This window comes from Melospiza melodia, chromosome Z (assembly GCF_035770615.1).
Source record: "Melospiza melodia melodia isolate bMelMel2 chromosome Z, bMelMel2.pri, whole genome shotgun sequence".
NCBI lineage: Eukaryota > Metazoa > Chordata > Aves > Passeriformes > Passerellidae > Melospiza > Melospiza melodia.
This window is the reverse complement of record NC_086226.1, coordinates 61,295,188-61,307,949: the sequence shown is the minus strand read 5'-3', so window position 1 is coordinate 61,307,949 and position 12,762 is coordinate 61,295,188. Positions and strand designations below refer to the sequence as shown.

General features: G+C 42.2%; 1 protein-coding gene across 8 annotated transcripts in view; it reads right to left on the bottom strand.

Annotated features, from left to right (window-relative positions):
• The window catches only part of PSD3 (pleckstrin and Sec7 domain containing 3), a 112,629-nt gene that overhangs the window by 24,367 nt on the left and 75,500 nt on the right, over positions 1-12,762 (bottom strand). For all 8 annotated transcript variants that reach the window (XM_063180790.1, XM_063180789.1, XM_063180791.1 and 5 more), the window contains one exon: positions 3,807-3,850. In XM_063180790.1, coding sequence (XP_063036860.1) covers positions 3,807-3,850 — 44 coding nt within the window. The remainder of the gene's footprint in view (positions 1-3,806; positions 3,851-12,762) is intronic.

Sequence of the window (12,762 nt, the reverse complement as noted above, 5' to 3'; positions counted from 1 at the left end):
TCTGCCTTGGAAAATTCTGAAATCACTGATCTGGAACCATGCAGTCAAGCCCTTCATTTTTAAAACTTTGCTTCATCTCTTCTGCATTTGTTCAAATAGCAACCTTATATGACACAGCAGAAAGTTGAGTTCATCTATTTAAACATTGCAATTGAAAAAAAAAAATTCAGGTTTGTAATATGCATCCATGAAACTAGCAGCATCTGCATTAGGGAATTGACTTGAGAGAAGTTTTGGCATCTTTCCCAGTGGGAGGGAAGGAAGAGAACCAGGTTGAATACCATGTGACCCCCACTCTAAAACCAATCAAGAAGTTGCAAACCAGAAGCATCCTAGAACTTGGGAGACAAAAGTTAATTATAACAGGGAGAGATTTCTCAGTTTGACCTAGAAAAAGGTGAGTTTCAGCACAGATGTCTTTATAACTACCCTGATCTCAGCATCACAGTTTGATTTGGCAGCATCTCTTTCCCACCATCACTAACTGAATGACCTGTTTTGGTTTGGCTGAAAGGAGATAATTTATCAGTGTAGTTCGGATAAACAAAAAAAAGAATATATCATGTCCCTGTAAACACCTCTGGTTAGAGAAGTATATATCATTGGCTAGTTAAAAACCAAATGATTCTCCTGAAAAAAAACTACACTGTTCTGCTGAGAGAAGGCTTTTGGGACAAAACTGACTCAAATGCAGCCATTTGGCTTTAGCAATTTTGTAAGCAGTGCTTTGGGAGTTCATAAATTAATTCTAGATCACCTGTTTTAAGATGATGATTTTTTTTTCTCTGATTACTTTCAACAGTAAACAGACACATTATTGCAAACAAAGGAAAACAGTAATGGCCACCATGACATTTCCATGCAGACATCAGGCAAATGAAACATATTTAGCTCTGGCAACTTTGTAATCAAATGGATTTTTCTTTTTCAGCTTAAAGCTGACAATGATCAGTGTGAAAGTAAAAGAATGAGAAACACCTAAAAACCTTGGGAGGATATAGTATTATAGACAACGAAGGGATGTTAGGAGGCCAGGCAACCTATCTCTTTGCCTCTGTGGCTGGATCTTCCTAACCCATTCCGGACAGAACAACCAGTTCACAAAAACCTCCACTGAAAGCACTTCTGTACTTTATCCAGGCAAACATATGCGTTGGTTTAAATCCATCAAAAACCTTTTTAAAGGTTGATTTCAAATTTCCAATGTTTCAAATTTAAGGCCATCCACAACAGACATGAAGAACAGTTCACACCTTTGAGGCTTGCAGTGTGGAGCAGAAATGTGCTCTCAGGATCCCACATTCACCAGTTCAGTATAAATTCCAGGTCAGATCTCTTTATTTTACAGATTATTCACTTTTAACTTTGTGGAGAACTTGAACCAGGCACTACTGCAGAACAAGAACTATAATGCAATTCTCTCTTCAGAGCTGTACTCATGCTTTCCTGTTCAAAAAGGATAAATGAACACTCCTACTGAAAGTCTCTGGAGAATATCTGCTGATTAAGGTGTCACTTCTCATGATTACAAAATTGAAGTCAATAGTAGCCCTTTCTTTGTGTGGGCTTTGGATCAGACTATAATTCTACTGGAAATGTACTCTTTAAGATGTGCAAACTCTTTAAGATAATAACACACCTAGCTCACAACTAGTAAGAGAAGGATTGGATAGCAGTCCTTCCCCATCTTATGTTTCACCATTACCCTTTCCTGTCTATGGACTTACTGATAGCCATTAACCCACTAAATAATGTACTTCCAGAGCAGCTCTCAAACCTTTGGTTAGTTGATGAGCGCCTTAGATCCTCAAAGGATTTCTGGCTGGCGGAAAGGCATTCCTTCAAAATGCCAGCATTGCAGGAGAGCTTATACGGAGGTTTGGAGTCCTATCTTCATCTTTGTCTTACCTCCCTCTTCTTACCCTGCCAACTGCATCAGGGAAGCAAAAGAATCATCTTTGGAAGGGAGACAGGATTTTCTTTGGTCCCACCAGAACAAAACTGACCATGCTTCCTTCCCATTCAGCTTTCTCTGCAGATCACAACAGCAGAGCAAGAGATATATATGTGCCTCCTCCCTCAAGCTCAGGGCTTCTTGGGGTTATTACTTTACACCAACCACATATCTCTATAAAAATGAAGAGAAACATCTTCACACTTCCTTCTCCAGCCAGTACTCTTAGCTCTAAAGGTACTGACTATGCCCAGAATGAGCTTTGTTTTTCATCACAGAAATTAATTGTAACATCAGTCCTAGCTATGTGTCAGTCTCAGGTTGGAGCTAACAACTGGCACATTTGAGCATTCTCCTGTAAAAAAGTAGCTTTACATCCACCCAAAGCCTTATTTAAGAAAGAGTCTGAATTACCACTTTTCCAGCCTGTTTAGAATTTTCCCCCAAACCAAGGACATGGACTAGACTATGTAAATTCCAAAGCAGTTACCACCTATACAGCAGCAAGATCTCATAAATCACCTTGACTGAGGTTCACAGGAGCAGAGCCAGTCATGAGCCAGTTGCCACCTGGAGGCTGCCCAAGTGTATTAGGCACGGTATAGTTTCTTGGCAAGAGCTGGAGGAAAATTCTGACATTGAGAAAGTCACATAATGGATTCTGCTGGTTCTAAAGTACCTGTGACAGTGTCTGGCAAACAGCTTTGGTGTGACATATAAGATTCACACAGCGTGTTCCAGGTCCAAGACACAGCCTGTGAAAATGTCTCCCACCATGACTTTTAATACTCATCAGAGATGGTACTTCTTGCTGATTCCCATTAAAAACACACCTTCTTTACTACTCTGACACCACCTAGCACATTTCTGAACTGGGACAGCAATCCCACTTGGAACCAGTTGCTCTTGTGAGGCTGCACATCCTAACAAGAAATTGGTTTGCAGATCATGAACTTAAAACAACGAAGATCAAAAAAGCCACTGGGCCTGCAAGACCTATGGCACTTGCTAGAAATTCTAGCATAAGAGGTGCAGGAGCATGCATTCCAGACATACCTTGTTCCCAAGAAGGTGAAGTTTCACATATGTAAATATGCACAGGGAAATACCCTTGTATAGCCAAAATATATGTAAGACATCATTTTCCTATTTTATACCAAAATCCACTGTTCTGCAAGTGGCAAAATCAAAAGTAGACACTTCTGCCCTTTCCTGTCATAATTAGACTACACAAAGCCTAAGCACAGGGAAATGTCATTTTAATCAGAAATCTGAAACTGAAGTTTTTTCTCATCTGCGGCATTTACATAATTAACAAGTATTATCCTGTCAAAATCAACTAAGGATTGGAGGGAGTGATATCAGACTTTGTCCATTTATCATCTTTCACATTAGGTTGTTGTCAAGTTATCCATACTTAATCAGGAGACAAACCAAGAAAATAAACCAACAGCAGGAAACTCAATCCAAGAAGTGTGTTTCTATTCAGTGGCTCTGACACAATGAACAGAAAGATAAAGGGAGACGTCAACTTCTGTTTTATTTATGCAGACATAGAACAACAGAGGATTTAATTTCTCTCTTTTCAGGCTGAAGTTTCCTACTAAATGAAATGTCCTCTTTCCTTACAAATGGAGTTGGCTCCTATCATTAACAATTCCCCTTGCTGGAGAAACAGATGAGGCTGTATATTGCCAGGTCATTCATTAGCAAAAAAGCAAACTCATTATGTACACTGGCTATCTTCTGCAGGTTTTGGAGCCCACACAGATGGTGACATAGGATGTATAAACAGATTACTGCGCAGGTACTACTGTTAAACTTCTAATTTCTACAACAGAAGCATACTTACACTGCCCATTCCAACTTTTCATTCTTGATTGAATTGTAGAGGGCCTGCAAAGGGAGAGAAATAAGATGGAATTATTGTCTGACCCCTCCTACACATACATTAATATCCTGAGTAAAGACACCCAGATACTACCAGCAAGCAAGCAGTCTCTGATCAAGAAAGTCCTGTATCTGCTAATGATAATGTGAGAATCTTCAGCAGAAATTCCACCTAAGAAAAAAATACTGAATGTGTATTTTAAGATTACAGTCATTTTCTCAAGCAATTTTTGGGGGTTTGTAGTTTGCGCCTTTTTAAGAACATAGAATCATGAAATAGCCATGGAAGGGACCTAAAGTTCCACCCATGGCAACTCCTTCAATGGGCAGAAACACCTTTCACTAGGCCAGGTTGCTCAGAGCCCCATCCAGCCTGTCCTTGAACGCTTCCAGGGACAGGTATCTATAGCTTCTGTGGGCAACCTGTTCCAGTGCTCCTCACAGTAAAGAATTTCTTCCTAACATATAGTCTAAAGCTATTCTCTTTAAGTTTGAAACCACTGCTCCTTGTCCTTTCCTTATATGCACTTGTAAAAACAACTTGTAGGCTGCCTTCAGGGACTGGAAGGCCATAATTAGGTCACCTTTACACCTTCTCTTTTCCAGGCTGAAAAAACCCAGTTCTCTCAACCAGTCTTCATAGGAAATGTGGTCCATCCACATAACCACTTTGGTGTCCCTATTATAGACTCACTCCAACAGCTCCATGTCCTTCCTGTGCTGGGAGCCCAGAGCTGGATGCAGGTTCCAGGTGGGCTCTCCCCAGAGCAGAGCAGAGCAGAGGGGCAGAATCCCCTCCCTCCCCTGCTGCCCACGCTGCTCTGGATGCAGCCCAGGACACGTTTGGCTCTGTGGGCTGGGAGTGCCCATGGCTGGGTCATGTCCAGCCTCTCACCCACCAGCATCCCCAAGTCCTTCTCACAGGGCTGCTCTCCAGCTGCTCATGCCCAGCCTGTGCTGATACATGGGTTGCTCTGACCCAGGTGCAGCACCCTGAACCTGATCTTGTTAAACTTGGTCTTAAGGCGTCCAGGTCGCTCTGGATGCCATCTCATCCTTCAGCTGGGTGTCACCTGCAGATTTCCTGAGAGTGCCTTCATCCATGTCATTAATGGAGACATTAAATAGTACTGATCCCTGTATGAACCCCTGAGGGACACCACTTGTCACTGATGTCTATCAGGACACTGTGCCATTGACCACTACCTTCTGGATGTGACCATCCAACCACTTTCTTATCCATCTAACAGTCCATGCATAAAATTCATCTCTCTGCAATTAAGAGACAGGCATGTTGTGAGGAACTCTGTCTGAGGCTTTACAGAAGTTCAGATAAATGACATTTATAGCCCTTCCCTTGTCCACTAACACGGTCACTCCATCATTCAGGGCCATTTGGTTGGTCAGGAAGGACTTGCCCTTGGTGAAGCTGCACAGGCTGTCTCGAATCATCTCTCTGTTCTCCATGTGCCAGAACACAGCTTTTAGGAGGATCTGCTCCATGATATTCCCAGGCAGGTGGTGAGGTTGGGAAGTCCCTGGTTGCCAGGGTTTTCCTTTCCACCCTTTTAAAATATGGGTACAATGTTTTCCCTTTTCCAGTCACTGGGACTTCACCAATACAATGGTGAAATCATGATTACAGTGACTTTACAAATACCACAGAGAGTGGCTTGACAACTACATCAGCCAATTCCCTCAGGACTCTGGGATACATCTCACTGGTTCCAATAGACTTAGGTACATTCTAGCTCCTTGGGTGGTAATAAACCTGAACTTTACTTCCAGTTAGCAAAAGCCACAAGACCTTGAAATTCGAGGTTCAGTCTAATTCCTGACACTCAATGAAAACTTTTGGTCAATGACTTCAACGGGGACTTTAAGATTTCATCATATAGGCCAATCTGTGAAAATTTGCCAGAATAGCTACCCAAAGTCCCTGAGCCTCACAGACACCTGAATGCTTTCCCAGTCACACACCTAAACATAAACATGTTCAATTTCTAAGTGCAAAACAGAAAATTAATGTTAAGCAACTTTTCTGCTTCAAGATCACTGTCTTGGACTGCTGTCCACTAACATCATTCCTCTTTCAATTCATAGGAAAGGTGCCCAGTAGGTTTGACATCAAAGGTAACATTTCTGGTTTTGATACAAGCCTGCAGAGAAAAGGGTCTGAAACCTGACTTAAGACTGGGTGAGTATCAGACAGCTGGGATGGATTTTTTTTTTTTTTTTTGAGAGAAAGTACATATATCAGTTGGATAAGAATGTCTTATTTCAGCCCCCCATGAGCTGATGTATACAATGGATAAACCTCTGGTATTACCAAGCTAATGGAGTTCTTCAAAAAGGTCACTTAACTCAAGTGAAGTATTTTGGTATGGAATGTCCCTGATTCTCACACATATAATCTGCATTTGTAATTCACCTTATATACATAGCTAGATTTACTCCCTCTGGCACATAACTCCTACACAGCCTCAAAATATGTTAACGTGTAGAAGAACTGTTGATGCACATGATTAGCAAAAAGTAGCACATCAAGTATGAACAAGCCTGAAAATCACATACTATAATAGCTATGACATGATGCTCAACAAAAACAGTAACATTTAGATAGCCTTAATGCTGACCCAAACCCAAAATAATTTGGAAACTGAAGAGATGAAATTAGTCTTGTGCATATGCCACAGCTGAATTCGCATGAGCAATACCATGAGCATATCCCACTCTTCATTCTGTCATCCACTGGCTCTTTTTTGAATCTGGAAGTCTTATTTGAAGATCCTTAATATTCAGCTCTCTGGAAATCTGACTTTACCAAACCATACACAAGCAGGTCAAACATTATGGTACAATTCACTTCATGTTGATGCTACACAGGTAGCTACCCTTGGTCACAATGTTCCAAGAAAGTAAGTTTCTCAGAGCAATACAACAGATATGAACACAAACAATACTCATGCCTCATCCTACTGACACTGAGCTAGCAAAGAGAGGTCCTCACCACTAACTTGAGCTTCACTGTGCCATTCAGAGGGATATGATTAAGTATTTCCAAGTTTGGAGTTTTCACTATTTCTAAAAATATATCTTCTCTAAAGTCTATAGGTGCTCTGAACCAAAGGCAGACAGCCAAAGGTGAACAGATGGGCATTTCTGGCAATTTGGAGGCACTTGCTAATTTTCAGGTGAGAGTTATCAAGAGATTTCAAGACCAGTCTGCAGAAAGAAAGCAAAAGAAAGAGTTAATATTTCTCCTGCCTGTTCAGCAGAATTAGACACAACTCCACTTTTGTACACAAACGAATGCTAATATTGGTTCCTGCAGTCACCAAGCACTTATATGATTTGGCCAAAGCCCCTGTCTTATTCTTTGACTTCTTCTTTTCTTCCTGCTATGAATAAAATATTCTCTTACATTTTGAGCCAGAAAATGACTCCAAATACAATGCGAAGAGGCTGCATACTTCCTTCAGCCGCCTCCCCAGTTTTTCAGAAGTAGTATTTTTTCCTCATCTAGCTCAATGTGTTTCAGAAACAGCAAAAACCTGGCTTGAGGAAACATATTTGTTGCTCCCTGGCCCAAATGCCAACAAGATTGGGTCAAAACCTCTGAAAATTAACACCTGCCCTGTGCAGGTTTTTATGAGATTTCACTGCTAAGCACATCTCTAGGGATCATTGCAGCCAAAGAGCAGAACACACAAAAGCAGCAGTCCAGATTGGGGCAGGGATAACAAATGCCCCAGGCTTTTGCCTTGTAAAAAGAGAGCTATGTTTGTCCTAACCTTTACTAATGAGCCAGACATCATCTTCATTCTTTAGGGAGTAACAGACACCAACCCAGTCATACAGCATACATCTGACCAAGGACATGGTGCCCCCCACAGACCCTCAAACAGAGCCTGTCAAAAGTTTCTGGTATTTACAAAACAGAAAGAAAACTGTAGAGAGTATGCAGCCTAGGCAGCTGTGTTCTGTGAACCTGTGTATGTTCTGTGTGTCTACCAGGCATGTTCACTGACACCTCAGCAAGCAGACCTCTGCAAATACATGAGTTCTCATGCCTGCCCCAACTCACCTCTCTGGCAGATACTGCTGGCAAGGCTGCTGCTGGACTCACCAGCCTTTCAGAGCTGCTTTATGTCACTTCTCCAAAACAACTTCTACTTTAACATTTTCCTGATATCTTCCTGGGCTCTCATATGTTTCAGAGAAGCAAAATTTCCTCCTGCCATGTTTTGCAACCGGAACCATATGTGTACAGCACAGCACCCTGATAAATCACAGCCATGATTTACCTCATGGCTACTTCCCAAGGCCCTGATATACAGAGTAGCTTCTTTCAATAGACATTTCTCCAGAGTATGACTAAATCAAACAAACTTGCAGACAAGCACTTAAATGCTTCGCTAAATTGCAACAAAATTCATCAGAGATTACAGCATGGTCATGGCTCTCACTGTACTTAGCTAGCTGCAAGGACAGGTATTATTAACTCGGGTTTTCTCTCTGGGAAATGAAAAAAGAAAAAAAGCTCTCATTTACAGCACTCTTACAGATTGACAATAATCACCACTTCCTACCTGCTAGCCTGGGAAGCATTTGGCAAATTTGCTATGTAAGCCAGAAAATAGGTGGTTGAACCAGAGCAGTGAATGATAGAATGAATACTGCATAGGTGTCATCTTCCAAGCTGGACTGATACCAGTCAGAAAGTGGAAAGACTTTCTATCTCTTTTGTCACACAAGGCTACTCTGAATAGGATCCAAACCCCCAGATACCAACTACTCAGCAGTGTCTGACTTCAATCCTTTGACTTTTTATCCCTATTATCCAGAACACAAAGACCTACTTCTTAGAGCTTACAGCTTTCCCCTTTCTGATTAGTGTTCATCTCTAGGTACATCACACCTCAAGCTCTGTATGGCTATAAACTCCTTGAAGAAACAGGTGCAATTTTGAAGGCAGAATAAAAGAAATTGACTGCTGCATGAAGGAGAACAGTAGGCAAAATCATAGGCACTTCCTCGTTTTCACTGCAATGCTGTTTCCTACAGCTCCAGTTTGACCCTTAGAAGACTGAAGTGTAAAAAAAATGAGATTCGTTATGTGTTTGTGGCATTTGTTTGTATTTGTTCATAAACTAGACAAGAAACACTTTCCCTTTTAAGTGGAAGGCTGTAGCTCTAAAAAACTGCTGAATTCCACCCCCATTTCCCTTTTGTAAGCAAGTAGGTCCACAAAAACCCCAGATTTCCACAAGCTCTCACTACTACTAAAATTGGTACTTTTATTCCAATTGGAAAGAAAAGCACAACTATGGAGAGAATGCTCCTGAAAACTCCAGTTTATTTTACAAAGCTACCAAAGGAAAAAAGGTCATTCACCACCCTCACCTTCCTCAAAATCCTGTCACATGCATGAACCACTGGACCCATTTGAATAGGCTGCTCTTGTCACCTGCTAGCTGCCAGTGATGCTGTGAATCAGCCTCTGCATGCAGAAGCAGTGCACAAAAGAAAGGCACAACCAGGTGTGTACACAGGGACAAAGACACAGCAAATTACGCAGATACTGAGAGAGGTAAATCATCTAAGTTACGAGTAGACACAGGGCCCCCAAAACCTGGCCAGCAGGGTATAAGATGCTTGAAGAGATCCCAAAGCACTGTACAATTCCTCCCCTCAAAAAGCAACATAGAAGAAAGCTACTAACTTCTGTTTGCACTAGCCCATGCAGAAAAGCCTAGGAAGAGGGAAAGAAATATACTACACATTTTTTACACCTACTCCATGCACAGAAGAGGAGCTGGAAATACCTGCTGTGAGCCAGTAAACAGGCAAAATGAAAACTAAGCTCACATAGACACCAGGGATGACCCAGACCATCTTTTCTAGTTCTCGTCTCTCACGGTCTTTTCTTGCATCCAGGTCCTCCCTGATTTCTGGAGTCATTGTTGGAGGAATGATCATCTGATCATTGCAGAGGATAGCCTGGCTGGCTTTTGATGTCCCCAGAACAGGGATGCATGTGTGTTCTGAGGCAGGCCCTTGTCACACTTCCCTGCTGCCACTTCCAGAGGCAGCCTGCCTGGATACATTTCTTCTTCACCTCCAGCTGATAATGGCATAGCTGACTTCAAGCATCAAGGAAGCCCCATAAACACCTGAGGGCAAAGACATGCTCAGTCTTTGCAGTCACAGCACCTCCCCCAGTCACTCAGCACCTGTCCAGTGGCTTTGCCCTTTGGAGCTGAGCAGTCAGATAGGCATCAGCTCCAGCTCCTGCCATATGTGCTTTACTGGAGGAAGAAAAAACAACCAAAGCAGCAGAACTCTACAAAAATAAAACAGGTTACAGAGGCAACAGATACTAGACATCAAAATGTCCACATGGAGTCCTAATAGCTGTTAATGTGCTCATCCTTTGGACCAGGGCATAGCTCTGTGTCATTGCCTTCTGCCAAGTCTGGACGTGGAGCTATATTGCTTGCTATATACCACTCGTCACTTGCTGTTTAGATCACTATCTGAAGGCTGGCCCTCACTTGGAACACAGATCTATACTACTCCACCACCTGCTATTTGCCACCCTCCCTTAAAACCCAGATCTTGACATTTTCTCCTGTCCTCATGCACGGATCTGTAACACCTGGCAAACGGAGGATAAGGATTCTGATCACTGAGTGCCTGTAGCTCATTGCCAGATTCAAAGCCCACACACCCTCTATTTCTCATGCATTTTTCCCCCTTCAGATGGGGATGCAGCAAGGGTGCCAAAATAGTACCCCAAGAAGCCTGTGCATTAGTGCATGGCATCACGTCTGCTGATACTGCTCTCAATTTTAAATTCCACTGGTTTGTACAACAAACGTTCTTCTAACAAGCCAGCATACATTATTCATAAAACAGCACAGAGCTGTTCAGCAGCATATGGAACTGATGAATGCTGTTTTGGTGTAGGAGGAGATAGGGTTGATAGGAATGTTTTAGAAGGAAGGAAAGGAGATCATTTCACCCAGGGAATTTCAAGTGCGTCACCAACTGGAGGAGAACATTTCGAAGAGAAACTCCTCTGTTAAAAATCTGGTTTGTATATGGAGAAGGAGGGGGAGGGGGAGAAAAAAAAGGAAAGAAAGATTGTGCCAGATATACCATCATAAAACAGAAAAGGATGGTTAGCTGTGACTCCTGAGACACAGGAAATTAATGCCACAGAAGAAATGCATCCTCTGTATTAATACACATGGCTTGCTTGAAAAGATTTTTTTCTGTACTTGCTGAAGTGCTTCATCAGGGTCATTGCAAAGGCAGCATACTGAATTATTACAGAAAAATAGAGAAAAGGCTAGAGAAGTACTTCTTGATAGTGGAGCACCTCCACAGCCTATTCCTACACAGCCTATTGCAAACTGTTTTATTGGCCCTGTGCATTTGCAGTCAGGACAGGCACAAGTACTTAGCAATTCAGTCCCTGGCTGCAGAAAAAAAGTCTGTCAGAAAAAGAGACTACTGAGCATGCTGGGTCACACAGATGATCCTAAGATACATAGACTCTCATTGCACGCAGTCTGGACTTGAGCCTGCCTTCCACAGAACAATGGTACAAAATTCACAGCACCATTTCACAGGTTCTTCTGCTGGCCTAAACCTGTGGTACCTCCTATAACACACACTTGGGATGCATCTCCCTAGTGAAGCCTGTCCACACAGAGGCAAGACCTGATGTGTGTTAAGGAGATAAAAGATACTTGGGCTACCTAGCTTCTCCGACACTGACATCGGGGAGACCTTTTCTGCAGGCACCATGCTGGCGCTTTGTTCATACTACTAAAGCATGAGGATACATAATACACTCTAGCTTACCAAAATAGGCTGAGTCATATAAGTGAAAAGTAAAAGAGGAGAATGTTTCTGAGGCACAAATGGTTTAAATCCATCTCCTGTCCAAAGTCAGCTGCAGCTGTCACAGAAACAGGTCTTGAGCATTGTACTCACTTTATATAGGGAGCAGATAAAATACAAGGCAGTCCAGACACAAAGAGGGAGACACACCCACAGAAATATGAAGTCCACAAACCAAACCTTACTTAAGACTGAGGAGATCTACATGGCACTGGTGTCCAGAAAAGCTTAGCCTAGAACCGAAGACATTTCCTGAGAAGTGATGCACAAACATATACGCACAGTTACACTAATAAAAAGAGCTCCTTTGCCACACTACAGATTAACCTCCAGGTTCTTCCACCAACACAACAGTAACAAAGAGCCAAAGCTCAATTATAAATCGGTTCTCTAAATCAGCAACATCAGCAAAAAAATGGGCAGACAAAGATCAGAAAGGGGAACAGAGAGATGGAAAGGACTGTCCAAAATCACAACACCAATCACTCGCAGAGCCATTTGTCATCTTATCAACCAGGCAAGCACCACTGAAGAGAATACAGGGATCTTCTCAGCCCTCCATAACACAGCTTTTATGCATCTCAGATGCCCTACAGATACAAAAATCTTTGTTTGAAATAAGGAAACAGTACAAAAAACTGAAACAAAGCTGCAGTGCTCTTTCCAGCATATTGAGATAGGCAGGAAAAGAAGTGGATATCTCTCAAATAACCACCTACAGCACTTAGAAGGAAGAAAAGTGAATTCCATGGAGGAATGAACACAGAGCTTCCATTATTGCAGTAGTTAACAAATCATGTCAGACACCATCCCTGGGAGAAAGTCCCTGCCCTGAGAACGCTACACCATGCACACACAGTGGACACAAAACCTGGGAGAGGAAGATATATACATTAAGTAATTCATCCAATGTCAAAAGACTTGAGTTTTTACCATATGCAAGAGAGTTTTCATGCATAAATCCTCCCACCAAATACCGTGCAATTACTCCCATGCTTAGGGTG